At 53.3% G+C, this 20,531-nt stretch overlaps 5 protein-coding genes across 5 annotated transcripts; 2 read left to right on the top strand and 3 right to left on the bottom strand.

The window, feature by feature from the left end:
- Positions 1–818: 818 nt before the first annotated feature.
- On the bottom strand, positions 819–1,558 carry SMC1_2 (Structural maintenance of chromosomes protein 1; the record flags this gene model as incomplete). The annotated part of the gene is made up of 2 exons (XM_065758872.1): positions 819–1,532; positions 1,553–1,558. The coding sequence occupies 2 exons, from the start codon at positions 1,556–1,558 to the stop codon at positions 819–821; spliced, it is 720 nt and encodes a 239-aa protein (XP_065612639.1).
- A 2-nt stretch (positions 1,559–1,560) lies between these two features.
- SMC1_1 (Structural maintenance of chromosomes protein 1) lies at positions 1,561–4,791 on the bottom strand (the record flags this gene model as incomplete). Its single annotated transcript, XM_065758871.1, has 2 exons — positions 1,561–4,579; positions 4,784–4,791. 2 exons carry the CDS (start codon positions 4,789–4,791, stop codon positions 1,561–1,563), a joined length of 3,027 nt encoding a protein of 1,008 aa, XP_065612638.1.
- Positions 4,792–6,631: 1,840 nt separating this feature from the next.
- On the top strand, positions 6,632–8,314 carry N0V96_010191 (uncharacterized protein; the record flags this gene model as incomplete). The annotated part of the gene is made up of 1 exon (XM_053196662.1): positions 6,632–8,314. The coding sequence occupies one exon, from the start codon at positions 6,632–6,634 to the stop codon at positions 8,312–8,314; it is 1,683 nt and encodes a 560-aa protein (XP_053045817.1).
- Positions 8,315–9,254: 940 nt separating this feature from the next.
- Positions 9,255–11,200, bottom strand: CDH1 (substrate-specific activator of APC-dependent proteolysis; the record flags this gene model as incomplete). The annotated part of the gene is made up of 3 exons (XM_053196663.1): positions 9,255–10,621; positions 10,674–10,801; positions 10,860–11,200. The coding sequence occupies 3 exons, from the start codon at positions 11,198–11,200 to the stop codon at positions 9,255–9,257; spliced, it is 1,836 nt and encodes a 611-aa protein (XP_053045818.1).
- A 7,976-nt stretch (positions 11,201–19,176) lies between these two features.
- Positions 19,177–20,421, top strand: N0V96_010189 (uncharacterized protein; the record flags this gene model as incomplete). The annotated part of the gene is made up of 2 exons (XM_065758870.1): positions 19,177–19,185; positions 19,225–20,421. 2 exons carry the CDS (start codon positions 19,177–19,179, stop codon positions 20,419–20,421), a joined length of 1,206 nt encoding a protein of 401 aa, XP_065612637.1.
- Positions 20,422–20,531: the final 110 nt, after the last annotated feature.

Below are 20,531 nucleotides of genomic sequence, written 5' to 3'. Positions count from 1 at the left end.
CTTTCACAGTTGTGTAGTCGAATTGCACTTTGTCTTTGGAGAAAAGATCTAGGCAGCACGCATATCCCTGGGGCGGGCCTGGCCGCAGGTCGTAAGGCAAGGTAGCTATTGCCTACCTAAGGTAGGTTCTTCTAGTGTGTTCGTAAGTGTCTTAGCCCGTACCTTGCAGGTCTTACAGGCGGATTATCCACTTTGAGCACAGCGCACTTTCGCGGAATGGTACCGCGGTGCCCATGACATATCACAAAGTTATCTATGAAGTATAAAATACGCTATAGCACGGCAAATGTAATGTCTTGAGTCTGAAGTAGAACCTTCATGGGTTTGTACCAAATAGCGATCCGCTGGTGTATGATAAGATTGCTGTCTATCATTCACTTAAGAAGGCAGGCCATATGTAATGGCTCACTTATCACACGGCAATGCAGACCATTTGATTTCCAGCCACATCAAGAGGAAGAACAGACGCTATAATAAGAGAAACCATCCATTGACATGAAGTTCAACATTCCACCGGCCGTGTGACAGTCCAAACTCCATTTACGGCCCTGCCGGTTCTCAGCGTGGCCGCGAAGCTACCCTTGAACCGCCTGAGCAAACTGGGATTTGGGATGTGAAGCAGCTTTGGAGAGCTGACTTACACTCTCCTCCCCCAAATCAAAATTACCGAAAAGCCCCAAGAACGCAGAGCTGGTATCGTAACTCGTCCCTTTACTTCCCGCGCCGGGAACCCCAGAGAACCCACATTGCATCGCCCAATTGTACTAGGTTCTTCCTCTCCTTAATACATGCCTCCAAATTCCCCACTGTCTCCTGCCTCATGCATACTTTCGAAGCTGTTTCCTGGTCAGTGATGGATTCATAATTGCTTGTGGTGGAGAACTTACATCAAGAGTCAGCGCTCTGGAACTGTTGACTTCTTGATCGCGATAAACGCCGACCAAGCTCTCACTGTCTTGGAACAAACCGGTCTTGAGACTGATGACAATGAACTGCATGCCAGGTCCAGCATGCTCACGGATGTACTTCTTGATCTTGTCGACATTGGCGTTGTCTAGCGCAGCGTCGACCTCATCTAACACGAAGAAAGGGCTTGGCTGATAGCTGTGAATCGCGAACAACAGAGCGAGAGCAGCCATTGTCTTTTCTCCTCCAGAGAGATGCTCCATGTCTCTGAATCGCTTCAGCGGCGGCATGGCGTGATACTTGATACCCGAAAGGTAGGGCGTGTCTGTATCTTCCTCAATATCAAGGTACGCTTGGCCACCAAGAGGGTACGCTTCTGATCGAGTTAGATCCTTGTACACGTGCGAGATTTGTTCTTGGATGTGCGTAAAGGCCTTGTTGAACAGCTCGTAGCGCTGGGCCTTGACGTGATTGAACGCATCGCGGGCCGCCTTAAGAGCCGCTCTGGAGTCTTCGAATTCCTTCTCCGTGTTCTTCAGCCTTGACTCAACGCTCTCGAGCCTCTCAATCGCCCTCATGTTGGGGTTGAGCTTCTCGAGTTCTGAGGCCAGAGATGCAATCTTATCCTGCAACTTCTCCTCGACACTGGCATCGTCAGACTGCTTTGAGTGTCAGCGAATTTTCACTAGGCCCCGTTCTAAAGGATTTGCTTACCGTCTTCATCTCCTCGTCTAGGGCGTCGTAATCGATTTCGATGCCGTGGTTCTCGAGAGCAGCTGTCATCATGTCTTCGTCGTCCACCTCCTCATCGACATCCATGGCATCGGCATCTTGCCGCAGCATGTTGTCCTCATTTGGCAAGTTGTCAAGCGAGCCCTCGAGTAAAGGCACCTGGATCTGGTCAAGTTTGCACCGCCTGAGCAGGGCGAACTTGCCCGCGCTGTTCTTCTGCACCACAGTCTCGAGAGCATTGATTTCTTTTTGCCTGGCGTCGATTTCCTTGCTTCGCTTGTGCACTTCAGCCTTGGCTTGGGAGACCTTTTGGCTCTTCTCCTCCAACTTGCCACGGTACTCCTCGAGCGTCTCGCTAAGCGCATCGAGCTCGTCAGAAATTTCGTGACTGGAATCCTCAATATCCGACTTCTCCCGTTGAAAAGTCTGTAGGTCGCGCTCAGCCCCCTTAAGAGTTTCTTGCAGCTTCTTAAGACGTTTCTCCAGGTTGCTGTGCATGTCACGTGCCAAGGTGAGTTGACTTTGGAATCTAGACTTCTGCACCTCGAATTTGGTCCGCTCTTCGTCGGCTTCCCGTTGCATATCGCGGTGTTCTGTCTCGTAAGCCCGGATGTCGCTGAAACCGAGCCTCCTGCAGAAGTCTGAGAAAACCTCGTCCTCCACTTGTGCAATGGCATCCGAGAATTCCTTGACCGTTCGTTTTGTTGCTTCAAGTTCCGCCTTCTTCTCCTCGTACTTGGGATCGAGCTCGTCAAGCTGCCTCTCCTCGTTGTCCCTCTCTCTCTTCTTTGAGTTGTAGTTCTTTTCCAAGTGCGCCAGCTCAGCCTTGGCAGCCGCCAGACGGGGTTCGAGGCCGTGGATCTCAATCTGAAGAGACTCCTCGGCAGCGCTACGCCGGCCAGACTTGGGAAGCTTCTCGATTTCCTCCTTGTATTTGGCTGCCATCTTCTTCAGAGGCTCCAAGTCAGTGTTCTCGAAACGTCTCTTTCCACCCTTGTCCTGGGGGCCACGGCCACCAGTCATCATACCCGTCTTGTGGATGACCAAGCCGTCCAGAGTGACCGTTTTGACAGGGATCCGCTTCTCGTACGAGATGACCTTTGCGATCTTCTCATTATCACACACCACAGAGCTACCACAGGCGTAGGCCATGGCGCGTTCGTAGGCAGCGTCAAAGTCGATGGTGTCAATAGTCAACCGAGCTCCCGAAATGCCCTTAATAGCCGAGTTCACCGCGTTGACCTTGATGTTGTCGAGAGGAATGAAGGTCATGGGCGGGAAGCGTTGGTCTTTTAGGTACTGGACACACTCGTGGCCAGTCTTCTCCGTGTCAACAATGACTGAATCGAAGTCGCGGCCCAGTGCAATACCAACAGCCTCGTCGAATTTCTTCTGTTTGGGCTTGCAGAGATCACCGATCCTTCCCTTGACGCCAGGATAGAGTCGCTTCAGGTTATTGACCATTTCTTTCATCCTGGCTTCCCTGTCATTTTGTCTGCGTCCATCATCAGCCTCCCGCAGTTGCTTGGCCACAGTCTCAAGCTTTTCTTCTAATTCTGTGCGTCTTTGGCTGGTTCTAACACGCTCGGACTGAATTTGATGGTATTGCTTCTTTTTCGTGTCGATTTCCTGAGACAGTGCCTTGATATTGCCCTCAGTTGACGACTTGCGCTCACCGAGAGTCTCTAATTCACCCTCATATTTCTCCAGAGCGGCCGAAAGGGTATCAACCTTGCCCTTGAGGGTATTGACGGTGACCTCGTCAGTCTTTTGTTGGCGGATCAGATTATCGAGCTTGCCTTGGTTGCCAGCGACCCTTTGTACAACCTGTGAGCGAAGTAAGTTGTACTCTTTGCGGTCGTCGTCACTGAGCTCCTTGCCCAGCTTCTTCATTCGTTCTTTAAGCTGCTTCTCGAAATGTTGCTGGGCTTTCTCGGTTGTCTTGAGTCGGGCCTCGTCTTCCTTGATGACCTCGGCCTGCTTGTCACGCTCTTTGCGCACCGGCTCCATTCGCGAGCGACCCTGTTCAATGTTGCGGGTCTTTTCCTCAATCTTTGCGTCAATGGGGATGAGCCTGTGCTCCAATTCGTCGAACTCGCGCTTCTTGGCGTTGATGGCCCTTTCCACTCCGTTGACATCCTTTGCCGCCGCTTGCTGTTCTTTCTGGGCGGCTTCGAGTTTCCGCCTGAAGGATTCGACGTTGCGTTGGAACTCCTGCAAGTTCTGTTGGTGGTCGTGAATTTGCTCAGTAGACTCGTCCATGCCACGTTGAAAATGATAGAGCTTCCACAGAGCATGTTTGACGATGGCTTCGTCTCTCTCGTCCGTCTTCTTCTGGAAGTTATCTGCCTCCTTCTTCTGTTCCTGATATTGCTTGATCTCGGAGTTGATACCGCGTCTCCGGTGAAGCTGAAAGCTTTGGTTCTCAGCAGCTTGCTCAGCTTCAGTCTGCAATCGTTCGTATTCGGCCTTATACTCGAGACTTCCAGAGATTTGTTCGATCAGTCTCGTGAGGTCTTGCGGTGACTGCGCGGCGATGGCTTCAACGTCTCCTTGGAAGACGAGGAAATTTCTAGCCTTAATCAGGATGTTCTCGGACTCGAGCGCTTCGTTGTACTGCTGGGCTGTGACGACACGATCGTTGATGCGGTACTCGCTAGATCCCTGGTTCGTGATGGAGCGCTTCCACTTTTGCTCGTCACCAGCATCGTCCTCGTATACAGCCATAACCCATGCAGTCTTTGGGTCTGTCCTCGAGGCTTTTTGCGATAACTCATCTCCGTCGCCGTTCGAGTGACCATTACTGCCATTCGCTTCAGCAGAGCCATCGTCGTTGATTTTCGAGGTTTTCAGCACGCGGCCACGGTAGACTAGATCCTTCAGGTGGGCTGATCGAAGATGCGACGACTTGATACCAAGCACGAAGGAAATCGCGTCCATGCTGTTGGAAGTGGCGCATTAATTCCAAGTCACGGCAGCGCAGGCAATCGGGTGGACTTACGAGTTCGACTTGCCGGATCCATTGGGTCCAATGATAGAAGTGAAGTATGAGTCGCCGAACAAGAGGATATGGTGGCCCTTGTAGGACTTGAAGTCTGTGGGGTGACATGGTCAGCGCGAGAATGGCATGAAAATGGTGATGGACGTGGGCATACTGAAAAGCTCTAGGCGAATGAGCTTTCCCATCTTGTCGACGGGTTGTCGCTAGGCACGCGACGATGATTGATACTGGTTGTACGGTTGTAGTGGGCTTGGGTCGCGGCTCGTCGCAAACGCAGTGAGGCGCGCAAGACGAGGGGGAAAAAGGTCGAGTCGGATGCCCAAGGCCTGGAAAGCGGTACTAGATTGGTCGAGCTATAGGCAGAGACTACGTTATATAGCAGTAGTCAAGTCGAGTGTTGAGGGCCTCAAGCTGGCCTGGCGCATCGCGAAGAAGCACTCGGATGGGATGGTATCTTGTCTATCGACAGCGAGGTCGCGGTGGTTGAGTCTACTTGGATTTCCCCACGCGCGTCTGAGTGCTGCTGCAGCACCTTGACGCGACTGGCAAATAATTACGGGCCACACACTGAGGCTGAGCCGATACGCGCTGGTAGGAGCACAAGCCACCTCACTCTGGGCGGTAGGAAGTGGCTCCACCTCTCACGTGACCCACCTGAGACCATAGGTATCTGGGTGCAAGCTACCTACCTTGGGTACCTTGCCTATCCGTGGGTATCTCTCCTTATGGTAGGATGTCTACCAGGTATCTACCTACTGCGTAAGGTAAGGTAGGTAGCAATACCCAGGAGATGTCAGCTGCAGCCAAACCTCCACTGGGACTCTTCTGGTTCTAACCAACCAGAGAAGCAACCAGCAACACCTGCACATTTTACGGGCAATCGCTGAAGCATACCTACCTTAAAGTATGGAGTCCAGACTTCAGAGGACATCTGCAAGAGCCCGGTACCTTGAAGTCGCGTCCACCTATCTGTCTTTCCCGTCCCCACTTGTCCTCGAATCCAAGTGCCGTTGTGTTCAGTGCATCTTGGCCTGGTCAGAGACACATACGAAGTAAGGTATCCGAACGCTAGGTACCTACCTATAGATTTGAACCCCTTAAGCAGGGTACCTAACTTGACTTCTCGAGCTTTGGTTACAGCCATGAAAGCAATAGGAACGCGAAAGCAAGGATAGAAGTCAGGGACACTTCCTGCTTCAGCGCGTGAAATCGCCTGGTGCCAGACCGTCCAGTTCTTGACACTGGAGCGCGATGCGGATCACCCGACAAGCTTTAGATGGCGGAGCTCTTATGCCCTGTGACGTATCACGAAGCGACCCCTGTTGGAAATGTTGGTCCAGCTCCCCGTCGCCAGGCAAGAAATACATCTGCAGCTGCAGCCAGTCAAAGTCTTGCGACATCAATAGTGGCGGTCAATCAGTCAACACGTGTAATTCATCGCCAGCGTCCTCGTCCTCAACGTGTTCCAGACCTACCTTATTCTTTTCCGCCCTCCTCAACCCCCTACACCTTGTCATTTGCGTCCACCCCGCCCTCCCATATCCGAGTCACGCTGCCAAACTACCGTGCAGCTTGTCACCATCGTCAACCTAGTAGTGCCTACTAGTCGAAGCCAGCGGTACCTTATCCCGTGCCCTTGCTGCTATCGACACCTTTCTTCTACAAGACAACTTCCATCAGCACCAAAACCGTTCCTCTACCTGCCTCGGCCAAGCTGTGTCTATTAGGCACATTGTCGAAGCACCTGCTCCAAGCCTCGGAGATCTTGAAATTCATGGCTTGACCTTGGTGAACTACCCAAATAGGTGAGCTCTCCCTTTAACTCCTGTAGCCCTCACATGCCGTTTCTGCAAGCGCGCACCTCTCCATCATGGGCCGACAAATTCACCCACAAAGACTAACATCTGACTCAACATCATCGTAGACCACCGACAGAAAAATAAGACAATCAAACCGACACTTCATCCGGACCGTCTCAGATAACTGTCGAAGATGGAAGAATCAAAACCAGTGGATCTACCTGGCGCCAAAGGCGAGGATGTCCAAACCGACAGCGAGGCTGCTTTCACTCCCGACCACACCGAGACACAATCCGCCCTCAGCGGCTCTCCTCCCGACCACGATGGCCTTCATACCCCGACCCTTGGCCCTGTGAATTCGGGTAGCCCCAAGCTTTCGAGACACGGGTCCTTCTCTGGTAGCAGTTCCTACCAAGAGGACTGGGACGTTTTCCCGCCTCTCGACCGTATCTCTGTCCTCGATCTTCTCGACAACTTTGCGCTCCCACAGCAGCTGGAGAAACTGCAAAAAGGTTTCTCCGCCCAGACGCAAAAGGTTCGCAAGTCCAGGGATGCGTTCAAGAACAAGAGCCAGCACGCGCGAGAGCGCATGGTGGACGAGTGGCGGCGACGCGTTCCTACCGCCGACGAGCAGCTAGAAAGATACAGGAAGCGGATGCGCACCAGCGTCGACAAGCTGGGAAAGCAATGGAACGACACTAGGGTGGTTACGATGCGTGAGAAGGTCTCATTCATCTTCGGCGTCATGAATATCTTCGTTAGCGGTCTTCTCATGGGCGGATGGCCCGAGTACTTTCACTTGTGGTACACTGTCCAAGTGTTGTACTTCATGCCCATTCGCTACTTCACCTACCATCGCCGAGGATACCACTACTTCCTCGCCGATCTTTGCTACTTCGTCAACCTGCTCCTCGTTCTCAGCATCTGGATCCTCCCTGGCTCGAGACGACTTTTCCTAGCCACCTACTGTCTCGCATTCGGCAATAATGCTGTAGCGATCATCATGTGGAGGAACTCGCTCGTCTTCCACAGCTTCGACAAGGTCACTTCGTTATTTATCCATATCATGCCTTGCGCAACGCTCCACTGCATAGTTCACCTATGGCCAGCAGATCTCCAGGCCAGTCGTCTACCTGCCATCTGGGCTCTGAAGCATTCTCCTGCTGGCTCGAGCGGAGGCTACGGAAATATCGTCTCCATGCTCGCCTGGAGCTCCGTTCCCTACGCTATCTGGCAGCTTTCCTACTACTTCTTCATTACTGTTCGTCGGCGTGACAAGATTGCTGCCGGTAGGCCGACATCGTTCACTTGGCTGCGCAAGTCATACTCCAAGACCTGGATCGGCAAGGTCGTTCTTTCTTTGCCCGATGCTCTGCAAGAATCGGCCTTCATGCTGATCCAGTACTCGTACGCGGTACTCACCATGCTTCCCTGCCCCCTGTGGTTCATGAGCAGGTATGCCTCGGCGGCATTCCTCTCCATAGTCTTCACCTGGAGCGTATACAATGGAGCAACCTACTACATCGATGTCTTTGGTACACGCTTCCAAAAGGAGCTCGAAGCACTGAGGGCCGAGGTCAAGCAATGGCAGAACACACCCGAAATGGGCGGCCAGTCACCCCTGATGACGCCCAATCCCGAAGGATCAGCGCCGAGCGAGCTGCACCTCACAAACAGCCAAGACGGAGCAAGCGGTAATCTCAACTCGGCTTACAAGCACGAGAATACGGTCATTGAAGAGAGCATAAAGGCCGGTGCGCAGTCCGATCGGATTCCGCTGCTGAGCGAAGAGCTCTCGGCTCAAGGAGTGGCCAGTGGGATTGATGGGGGTGCTAGAGATGTAGCCAAGGAGAGAAAGGCAGCGGGGGCATCTTGAGTTGTCACGTTGTGGAGAATGGTTTTCTGAGAGCTGGGAGCTATCACCTGTTATGAGCCCCTTCATTTTTGGTTCTAAGCGCGAAACGATCATCATGTCACTGCGAGGAGTATGTGGTCCGCCTGTTTTGTCTCATCAAATCGATATCCATTGAATACTTTTAAAACCTTTCTTGTCAAAGACTTTTCATTGTACTGCTTAGTTTGACCTCGAACGGCGAGGCCGAGCTATGGTATCCGTCTGCGTATGGGCAAGCCTTGTCTCAGTACTTGAGCGGATCGTAATTTGACAGTCTCCTGACTTCCTTGGAAAGATGAGGCTTCATAGGTCCTTCACCTCGGGGCTCATCACCGATATGTTGAGAACATGATGAGAGCAAGATTTGTCTTGTCCATTTACGCTTGACCGAGGAGTGGTTGCCCATATGACCTACCCCTCGACCAATACTGTGTGATAGATGCTATTTGAGCGCTTGGGCCTATGGATGGATAAAGATGAGTTCGGCATCTCCTTTTCGTTGAGCAAAACCCCAACCTTCCACGTGTCCCACGTTCTCAAGCCATTTGAGCTGAGCAGCGTTGTTTGTTTGGCCGTTTCCTCTCATAAACCACCCGCTGTAAAGCCAGATAATAAGAAGGCTTGTTAAATCACATCCCCCCTCCCCCAAAAAAAACATGAAAACCCGAGAAACAACGATGTCCTGTAAGCCCCCATCCCCAATCTGAATGACGCCCATTCCATGCACATGATGCAACCGGTAGCTGGGTATTTACGTTTCCTCTTGCCCATCAACATTTCCCAAGAAACAGAATTCGAGTGCTCGCTCCATATTCCCGCCTGCCACCAGTCCTGTCCGAAGCCGTTATTAACCCCCCCTCGAGCCAAATGAAAAGGGAGATGATGGTATAATGTCGTATGAAGAGCCTGCTGCTCCAATCTTCTACCGGATGACGCCCCAATCCGATAGTCGCCCTCCGTCGCTATCTTCTCTGGCCCCAGGTCGTCGTCCAAATGCGTTCCAGAATCGTAGTGTCTCATCTCCTGCGCCGGTCACAACGGTTCTGCCGTCCGGGCTCATAGCCAGGTAAAGCACACGATACGTGTGTCCAGTGAGACTGACCACCTGCGTCATGGAAGGGTATTTCCAGACGACAATCTGGTTTTGACTATAACCGTGTGTCGAGACAATCTCATTGGAGTTCTTGGACCAAGCAATATTGCAGACCTGGCTGCCAGTATCGATCTCGTTGATGACAGATCCGCGGACTGTGTCGTGGAAGATGATGCGTCGATCAGCCGTACCACCACCTGAAGCCAGCAGTCCCCGTTGATGCGGTGACCATGCAATGGCCTTGACAGCCGCGGTGTGGTCTGAGAACTTCCACAATGGTGTCTCGGAAAGCTTATCCCATACCATGAGCTTGTTGTCGTTGCCACCGCTGGCAAGCTGCCCGTCTTCGCAGTTCCACTTAAGACCGCAAACCTCCTGCTTATGGCCGACGAGCTTTCGGAGCCACTGGTCGGGGGCCCGCACGTCGCGATGGTAGATGAGGCGGTCGCGAGAACCAGATGTTAGGATATGAGTGTTCCAAGCCAGGGAGCCCACTCGTGCCGTGTGACCTGTCATCGTTCGCAGTCGCCTTGTCTTTTCAGCGTCCCAGATTTGGACGAGGCCCTTGCCGGTCCCGATAGCGATGTGGGTTCCTTTCTGAATCCATGACACGCTCGTTACCGTATCATCCTCGAGCGTACACAGCTTGTTGACGCGACTTGTCTGAGCATTCCACATGTAAACGCTAGACCCGAGCCCAACTCCCAGCACATTGGCACTACCCCAATCCACCAAGTTGAGATAAAAATCATCTGCCAAATCAGGCGCGTCGAGAACTTTGTAAGGCACTTTGCTGACCGCTCTCGGTTGCCTCCGTGGGCTAAGCAGCATCTGCTGACTGTTGAAGCGAACTGGCGAAAGGCTGTAAATCTCGGAACGAGTATCGAGATTGGGACCATGCCGGCTCTGCGGTGTCCTTGACGGTGTTAGATGGCCCGCATTGCTCAGGTTCCGCGGCGACATGTAGGAGAAGAGATTCTTGTGGGGAGTGGATGGCGTGAGAGAGGATGGAAGAGAGTTGGTGGAAGCGTTGTTTGGCGGCGTGCGAGACCTCGTGGAATCTCGAATATTGGCCGAATGCGATGCAGTGGATAAAGTATGCTCAGGAGACATAGTAGGCGGTGTTGCCTGCGGTATTGAGCCTTCGAAAAGCTCTGCGCGGAGCAGCGTCGAAAATGTCCGGTTTGCTTCCTCAGCTAAGAACGGTTAGATTTGTCTTCTGCGTGTGAAGAGGCGTAGGTGGCTCACTCTTTTGAAAGTGTAGCTCTCCGTGAGGAGTACGCTTCTTTTGTTTGGACGGTGTCGCTGGAGAGCCGTCTTCGTGTAGCAAGTTGAAGCTGGCTTGGAGGTCCTGGCCAGTTCGTGTCGGAATAAATCTGGCAGAAAAGACTTAGTCAATAGTCCTTGACAATGGTCACGGCTATGTACACCTACCTGTCACCATTGATCCTCTGGCGCTTCCGGTGTGGGCTGGCACCAGGTGTGCTTTCCCTCTGTGATCGGTGGTGCATCTCACGTAGCAAAGCACTGTCGACAGCGTCGGGGTCGAAAGCACTGGATCGAGCTGATTCACTAGGTCTTCTGCTGTGTTGAATCTTGCGCTGGTTTGTATTTTCCAAATATTGGCGGTTCTCGAGGAGACCTCTGTCGGAAGGAGGGGGAGGTGTTGCGAAGCGAGTGGGTGTCGCGGTTGCCGAATTACTCGCATCAGCTACTGGTCTTTTGATGGAACCAGAAGCGCCGAGGGCAGCTGAGGAATCGGTCGGGAGAGTCATCTTGACTCTTCTGCAATAAGCAACGGAGATAGTCCGTGAGGGTTGCGCGAAGAGGCTGAAGTCTAGCGAAGGCGGCTGGGACGAGCGTCGCCGGGGGATGTGGCGGGGAATGATAGAGCACACCAAGCACCGACACCAGTGCGGGCCTCAGAGAGCGGTGATGGTGTCGTCGCAGTCGGGGAATCGGGTCGACGTAAGTGATTAAAGTGATGCGCTCGCAGTTTTCGGAGAATGAAGTCGTTGCTCGAATTGTCGGCGAGTCGTCTTGGTCGGTCGGCGCGGCATACGAATCACCACCTTATCCCTGACGGCGGTGTTCAAATCGTTGTCGTTCGCATGCTTTTCCGTCAGGCGGTCGCAAAAACTTGGGCGCCGGCGACGAGATGCTGGGATTAATGGCGCAAAACGGGTCGAAAATAATAATTAGTCGAGAGAGAGAAGAAAGAGAAGACAGCAGGATGGGCGTCGACGGGTGGTGAAAGGCTGTTGAACGGTGGATTGAGTGCAGATTCGAGATGTCTGAGGCCACGGGGTGCAGGCTGGCGTCGCAGGAAGCGGCAAGAGCCAGCGGCGGAGGAAGGTAGGCACGGTGGTGAGTGGTTGGGCGGGTAGGAAGGTGTAAGGTAATGGAGGTACCAGGTGAGGTAGGTAGGTGCGGTAAGTAAGGTCAGTATGTACCTCAAATTGACAAGCACCGCGGTGGTGAGGTGCAGCGGTTCTAATCGTGACGGGAAGAGGTCCAGCGGCCAGTAAGGAAGGTGCAGCCCGTCCAATACTGGTTCCGGTCTAATATGACCCAACCTCACTCAAGCAAGTCGCAAGCATGCCAGGGCAGAACGGGTTGTTGTCGGGGCGGGGGAGGGGACTCTCACTCAGAGGATGGAAACCACGAAACTCAAGGGCGTCGAGGAGGTTGAGCTGGGGGAGTCGCGGCAAAGGGAGAGACGCTAATCTTGTTAGGGCTTTAGCGTCGACGGCAGAGCAACAAGAACAACAGCGGTGGTCCCTTCGGCCGCTGTCTGGGTAAGGTACGCGGGTATCCGTAGGCAGCGCGCACTTCCATTTAGGTACCTGAGCTACTATGCAACTTTTGTACTGTTTGGTGGTTTCCAGAGGTACCTTGGTGGTGCACTTTGATCCTTGGACGCGACTGGCGAGGGAAGAGAAAGGGCGTCTGGCGTGACTGGCGTCAGTAGGTCCCGCACGGCAGGGTGGGGAGGGAGGGGGACAATAACATTGACCAACAACCCAAGGGGAGGGAACCGGGAAGGGAGACGAGACCGGGGATGGCGAACAACAACAACAAACAGCCCGTCCCGTCGCCTGTCGTTCAAGGGCCAGCGCGATCCAATGTTAGAACCTGGCACAGAGTTGATGTTTCTTGTCTCTCCTCTTCCTGCGACGGCCGTGCAAAGCAATATGAGGCAGGCCAAACAATCGAAAATAGCATACAGAGGACCTTAGCTTTAATTGTTGACTTTTGATTCAAGTATTTGTCCAGGAAACTATTTCAATAGTCAAACCCAATGACAATTCTGTTAGGTGTAGATCTCATAATAACACTTCGCCATCACAATATTATGTTGTTTGGACTGGTGCTTGTTTTTGGCCTCTCACTTACACTATAAAAGTCACCCCTCACTATAAGTCAAGGAATACCTACGTGTTGAAAGAAAGCCACAGTGAGATTGACCATAGTGTCAAGCTTGTCAACGAAGGTATCTGAAATTGAAGCAATTGCTTCTCGGGAATATGCACATAATTTACCGGTTCGACTTCTCATGTGCTTTTAAAAATGCAGGCCTCACTGAGTTATCGGGACTTGGGTGGGTTTTAGTATGTATGAGTGTTGATTGAGATGGGGAAACGTCCTCACACCCACCCACACCCAGAGACAAAAGAAGCTATGCAAGGCACCAGATGGGACGGTACGGGACGAGACAAGTCCAAAATGGGATGGCAGTCGCGATGAAACGCCCCTTGTTGTCCACGTAAACGGAGGTTGGCGTCAGTTCTGGATGTTTGTGTACGGACAAAAGTATGTCCTCACGTTTTCCCCTCTTCCATCGCGCTCCCCTATTACACGGGAAGTGCATTGTCGCGTCGCCCGTCTCGTCAGAAATCAAGGCCGTGTTGCATTCCAGTAGGCTCTTTTCCCGCCTCCCTTGCGCAAAGAGGGGGAGGGGGGCTGGGAGAATTGTTTTTGTTTGTGTGTGTGTGTGTGTGTTTTTCTTCTGGCCAACCTAAGTTTCAATGGCCCAAATTCGGGCCATTGGGCACCTGCTGCACCTTAACTTTTAGCACCTTCGGGAACTCGCAGCCAGTCGACACGTGCTGGGCGCTTTGTTTTGGCCCCCTGGGTGGGGACCTACGGATACACCAGGACAAAACTAGGTAAGAAAGACCAGCCTCCGCGGTGTCGCAGAAGCCAACCGATGGAATTTCGTAAACAATAGTGCTAATCATCAACTATCCACCAACAGACAACAGCAAGATTATCGTCGACCATGTTTTGCTGCCATGGTGGGCGATTACCTACACAGTAAGTATGTAAGCGCAAGATCCAGGGGACTCACTCTCGATGCTCATTGATTTTTAGTTCCTGGCATGGCGCTCAAACGCTCGAGCTGAGGTCTTTTGCCCTACGTCATTTAAAGCTGAACGGACGACGATAAACAATGACGGGCCATCTTACGGTGGCCACGCGATGCGACGCGTGTTTTCGCGTAAAGCACTCGCGCGCTTCCAAAAAGGGGCTTCACTATCCGCAGATCTGGATACGCGGATTGTTGTTGCACAGTTTCGACATGACGATGCACACTGTCAATCTCCACTGTACCTTACCTAAGGTACCGTACATTACTCCGCACCACATATCTACCGTGTAGTAGTGTACCTAAGACAAGGTAAGGTAGGTAAATCTTAGATAAGCAGACACGTGCTACCCTGCACTCACCCCGAATGCTTATGTAAGGCCAAAGGTGCACTGGGCACTGGTAAATTGGCAGCAACGTTCCCACGCTCCAAATCCCAACCCAAATGCAAGAACCTTGAGCTGATCTACGGATACGGGTAGCTGGCTAGGTATTCATGCCGTCTAAACCCTTCCAGCTTTCCTTCATGCACAACACTCAATAACCCAGCACCAAAACTCTCGCTACTTGACGACCAATACGTCGTAGCACATATGGCGCATCTTCGCCCCCACTCCCCTGCAGAAGAGCTGATCAGGAGATGGCCTGGTATTATCCTCGGACTGATTGATACCTAGGCTACATGGCCTTTTCGGGACAGAAGCTCCTCGAGTGCCTGCCGCCAATCTTTCCGGACTGACATGCGTCTTTTGACTCGTTGGCCACATGCAATGATCCAAGTCCAACAAGCAGATCCCTCTCAAACCCCAGTTTCTATGCGGGTACCTGGTCTACCTGCTCGACCGAACTCTCGGAACCCCGCCAGCCGTTCTCAGCTCGTGTGAAGCTATCTGCTATTTGCTCCATCGAGCAAGGCAGGTCCCCGGCGGAAATCAGCTCTCCCCGCTTACACGAGCTGTCAGGGCCAAATGCGAGACGACAAGGACAGAGTACGAATGAACTAGGTACGCATACAGATAGAGTTTGCTTGAGGCTCTTGCATCAACGGCTCTCGCCGCCTTGCCTACAAAGCTATCCCCGGTATACTTGCACTGACAGAAGGGGTCCAAAGGGAACGTGGGAAACTAGACAATCTCCGGGTCCCGTCTTTTTTCCCATCCTTGTCCGAGAAACCAACAGCGCTTTGGCCATTGCACCTGGGGGTCTTCGAGCCCCTTCGTCAGGAGGCAATGCTATGTACCTATTGCTGGCTATCTCCATCAACAACCAGAGAGAACGTGTGATCTTCGCACACATTGCGCTAGAACAGATGCAGCTCGCATTTTGGGTGTGGACTTGCGCTGACAGTGACAGACAGCGTCATCCCTGATTGCCATGCTGACTAGCTACTCCGTACACTCGCCACTCAACACTAATCCGTACCGCAATATTTCGTACCCTTCACGATACTCCGCCTTCCAAGGTTCGCAAGACCACGAGCCGGCAACGCTTAGTTCCGAACATATCTTGGTGGGATGTTGACGGCGGCATACTGCAACTATTGAGAAAATGCCTTCCGTCACGGTTTTTATCTCCTCCAGACTCCACCACTCCTTTAGCCCAGTCTCCGAAGCTGCCGTAGCTGATCTGCTCTTCTGCCATGCCGCCGGCAACGTGAGCTTTGTTCCGCTTTGCCGCGTGGGTGTCTTACTTCGGGACCTTGGCGATCCATCTCGCCGCGTGCTCTTTCTATGTAATACAATTGAACCATCCGCAGATCGTCGACGAGATATGACCTGTTGTGTTGGAAATCGATTGCCCGATGCGAGAAGTGATAGCCCTACAGGTACCGAGGAGTCAACCCTCGTCTCGTGATACCGAAACTCCACGTGCCCTGGTAGCTCAGTGGCGGGACCTCGAACAGCATTGATTGACAAAGACGGGCAAACTCCCGGTACAATATCAGGGAGACTATTCATCTGTTCGCGATCAACGAGAGATCGCAATACCGGCAAAACAGATTCACGACTCAGGTAACTCATTTTGGTTGTTCTCGACCGTTTGTAATTACTCTGTGGTAGCGAATTGATCGCGTACGAGATTCGAAATCATCTCCAGACCATTTTCGAAAATGATATAGTCCGACCGCCGATTCAGGCTTCAGATCGCAGCTCCGAGGATCGAGGGGATCGAAGAAAGCACGGGCATCGACAATATACAGTCTGGCTCCTTTCCCACGGTAAGCTCTGCCATGCTCCATTATATCGGTCCCAAACATTGGAGCGAGCGATAGGACGCGAAAGTTGATTAGGAGATAGTCCCATATACTAGCTCGACTGTCAAATGGCACTCGCCAGGCCGTGAGCGCCGCCCTTTTGCCCGATTAGGACACTGGTCGAGGCCCGGGTCCTGGGCCGCAGTGGGGCCGGGGCCGAATTGGTCCAAGTCTCGAAGCGTGGGCTCCATGGGGGTCCTGGAGGTTTCTCGACACATCCCTGCTGGGCCACCTCGAGACTGGAGAAAGCCAAGAGAGTCCGAGTCTGCAACTACCCACGGTTCGCTGAAGAAATCTCGATTCTCAACCCCCAGCATCCCCGTCTTTGCCAATTGAGGTAGCATAGACAGGTGTTGCTCTTCCATCTTCGCGCCCAATCCTACACCACCTAGCTATGTACTGTGGCAATGAGGTCAACAAGACTGCCATAGTCAACCTGCAGTGTACACGGCGCCCTGAATTCTACAGAAGACCCCAGGCAACTCTCTTACCGAAGTTTCGTCTTGCCTCTTCTCTACCATCGCTGTTGCGGTGAACGTGGTGAAATCCCACCACCAGGAGGTCACATCTTCCAGCAAAGAGGTACAGCTACTTTGGCATCTCTCACAGCCACTGCCTGAGTCAAGATGGCAGCAGAAGAGGCAAGCGTGGCAGGGGAGTCAACGGACACGGGGGACAGAGAATAGCGTGTACTGGTACATTGTTGAAAGAAGGTAACCATATTGCATATGCACTCTGGTCACTCTACTACCTCCCGAAACTAACCTAATGCTAGGAAGCTTGTTGTGCTTCCCCGTCAAAGCCCGTCTATGATCTATCTCCTGGCTTGACATCGCCGTCTATCCTCCTCTTACTCAGCATGGCTAATACCAGGCCTGACGTCTTCATTGGTAACGGTGCAGAGCGTGCGAAACAGTTTGCAAGTGCCGATTTGGGTCGGAGCATTCATGTCGCCCCCCTTTAGCCTTTTCTTGACATATCAGGATGGCCCTGGCATCGCCGAACCGTTGACAAGAAAACTATGGATGACGACGGCTGGTTCACCCGAACCAAACGCCCCCAAAGGCCGTGCAGTGTCCGTGGTTCAGATGAGCAATGGGACTAACCCCAACCCGTCAGCAAAATGTCTAGGTTCTGCCAGAAAGCCAAACAAAGACTGCCCGGCGTCCAGGTTCTGGCCTTCTCAGCCTTCGGAAATCTCTTTTGCGCGGTCAGGAGCTATACTCAGCTCTGCTAGTGGGCGATCATTCTCCGCTCGGCTGTCGAATGGTATTCTCCCATCACCATACATCGTGGGAACCTCCTTCTCACGCAGACTACTGCAACGCAACGCTGTGGGTTTTCAACCATTCTTGTTTGATTGCCGCCAATGTCGGCGCCTTGCTGGGGGCCCAGCCTTGACAGAGAGCAGGGGACGGGTTGACGGGTACCTGACGAAAAAGTATGTTGGTTCTTTCCATATGTAGGCAAATGTGCCTGACATGCCCGCTTGCGCTTCTTCCGCCTCGCCCGCCAATAGTTTAGTATCGGCGTCCGTCGATCTTTGGTCTCGCACACCCTCCTAGCTTGCTATCTGCTTCGTCTCTGCCGAGCCCCTCTCCTTTGATCACATCCCCGCTGTTCTATATGGCGCCGTCCTGCTCGCTGGCTGGATGACGTTGCGGGATTGCCCATGGCTGGAGTGCCCCACGGCTATCTTCCTTTGACATTTGATGCTCATCTTCTTTTCCCACGATCAGCACTCTTCCAAGCCCAATATAAATCCTTCTCCGTTCCCCCAACGCCCGTGGCAATGCCTCAATCACCAGAGACAACTCCGGCCCGTGATCATTCTGGACCACGTTCTGTATTAGCACTATTCCGGCGAAAAAAGCACATGGCTCAGGTCGCTGCCGCTCACAACACAAACCACCGCCGACACAGGCACGGTGAACTCACGCAACCTCAAATGAACGGCTACAGCTCTCTCAGTGTCACATCCCTGCACAGTCAGAAACAGCAACAAGTAGACTTTGACGAAGGCGGCGCCGATATTCCCGACATCCCGCTGAAGCGTCCAGTCACCAAGATGCACCAGGACCGTCCCTTGAACCCGTCAAGGTTCCAAGAGGCCTGGGAGGATGATGAGGATAGGAACTGGACCGCACATCACGGACATGGGCCCATCAATCCCAATACCATAGCTCCTCGGCCAGATAGAAGGTAGGGAGAGATATCAATCTGCTGTATATGTCAAGAGCAATGCCAGCTAACACGTCACCAAAGCGCTGTCCGTTCTCCTGAAATTCCCCCAAGAGAAAGAGGCAGAGTTAAATCTCCCGAGCCTCTCCACGTTCAGCAGCGGCAAATGTCTTCGAGCCCACCAAGGAGCCCGAGAACGCGGTCTTCGAGGTCCAGGGCCAACTCGACATCATCCTCGTACCAAACAAACAACACATCACTCCCAGCTCTTCAGACCAAAGGCGCTGGCGATGACGAGATTCTCGAGCCCTTGGCAGAAGAGGAAGTCGAGCCCGGCTCGTTTGATCTTGTGGTCCCATCTCACGGCGACAACGGACAGTACTCGTTGGAAAACCGCTCCGAACTCCTCTTCTCAAAAGACCACCTACAGGCCATTTTTGATGATCACATACTCCTGCAACGATTTACCGACTTCCTTCACCATGCCCGGCCCGACTCGCTACCCCTGTTGACTTACTTCTTGGACTGCTTAAAAGCACTTCGAGCCATTGCGTATGCGAATGCGATCGCGGGTGGTCTCGACACTTTGCCCGGGCATGAGTTCACAATGGCAAACACGGACAACACAATCAACAGCTCCCTGAGGAAGAAGGCCGAAGCAGCTTTCGACGTGCTCGTTCAGCAAGATCTTCCGGCCTACATCACCCAAACCTGGATTCAGACCGTCAGCGTGTCCATCAAGAGACGTATCACAGGCACCCTTCCAGTCCAGCTCAGAGAAATGTCCGAGGGTTTGGCAGAAGTGTTTTGCTTGACGGATCCTTCGAGAAACGACAACCCCATTGTCTTTGCTTCTGAGGGTATGCATTTACCTCCTTCGCATATTCTTCTTCTTCCACAGCAGCTGACTTTAATGTACAGAATTTCACCGCACGACTCAATACGGCATGAACTATGTCATTGGCCGCAATTGCCGTTTCCTTCAAGGTCCAAAGACCAATCCCTTCAGTGTACAACGTATCCGTGACAAGATTCTGGCTGGAAAGGAGCACTACGAGACCTTCCTCAACTACCGCAGAGACGGCTCCCCATTCATGAACCTCCTCATGGTGGCGCCGCTCTACGACAGTCGCGGCACAGTCCGCTACTTCATCGGCGCCCAAGTCGATGTCTCCGGTCTCGCCAAAGAAAGCTCGGGCTTGGATGCCCTTCAGAATCTAGTTGTCGAGAAGGAGGCAGCCGGCACCATCAACGGCCAAAACCAGCAGCAGCAGCAGCGATATGACAATGAGGAAGAAAAGGACGAGTTCGAGGAGCTCAGCGAAATGTTCAATATGAACGAACTCGAAACCGTACGCAGACGCGGCGGAAACATGCACCGCGTCCCGCAAGACGAAGGCCAGGCCGCATCCTCGACAAACTGGCAAAAGCCACGCATCCTAATCCAGGACGAATCTTCCTCTGTCCACCAATCCAACCCAGCCGTGCCCCTGACGAGCGGCAAGCTTTCCGGCGTCTACGAGCACTACCTCCTCGTCCGGCCATACCCTAGCCTCCGCATCCTCTTCGCCTCCCCTTCCCTCCGTCTCCCGGGAATCCTCCAGTCCAACTTCATGGACAGGATCGGCGGCTCCAACCGCGTCCGCGACGGCCTCTCCCAGGCCTTCGCCGACGGCCACGGCGTCACCGCCAAAGTCCGCTGGCTGACCAAGTCCAACAGCGAAGGGCGCGTCCGCTGGATTCATTGCACGCCCCTGTTGGGCAGCAACTGCGCCGTAGGCGTCTGGATGGTCGTCCTCGTCGACGATGAGTCCGAGGCCGGCATGAAGCGAGGGAACCAGGCGCCGCCCGTAGACGGCCGGCTCCGAAGGGCCCCCGGCATCGCGCAGCAATTCCAGCAGCAGCAAGCCGGATCGCAACACCGTCCCTCCGTCGACGACAAAATGTCCCTGTCGAGCTTCGCTGCCATGAACCGCGCCCGCGACGAGGTCCAGGTCGACGCCCCCGCCGACTTTGACGTCGACGTTCCCTCCGAACGCCCCGGCAGCCGCGCCAGCCGCGCGAGCAAGTCGAGTCGGCTCAGCCGGGGTCCCGTCAGCGCGCAGCGTCGGCCTCTGATCCCGGGCGGGTTCGATGACCCCGACGGAGGGCCATCCCGGCCTGCGTATACCGTAAGGCTGGAGGAGGATTAGTCACTCACAGTTTGGTGCACATTCTCTATGTGTCTCGCAAAGTTTCTTGTTATCCCCAGGATGGGCGGTGTGCCGGAGGTGCCGTTGAACGTTGATCTACTTGATACCAT

This window comes from Colletotrichum fioriniae (genome assembly GCF_027942845.1).
Source record: "Colletotrichum fioriniae strain IMI 355084 chromosome Unknown scaffold_13, whole genome shotgun sequence".
In the NCBI taxonomy this organism is placed as follows: domain Eukaryota; kingdom Fungi; phylum Ascomycota; class Sordariomycetes; order Glomerellales; family Glomerellaceae; genus Colletotrichum; species Colletotrichum fioriniae.
This window is presented reverse-complemented; position numbering and strand designations above follow the sequence as displayed.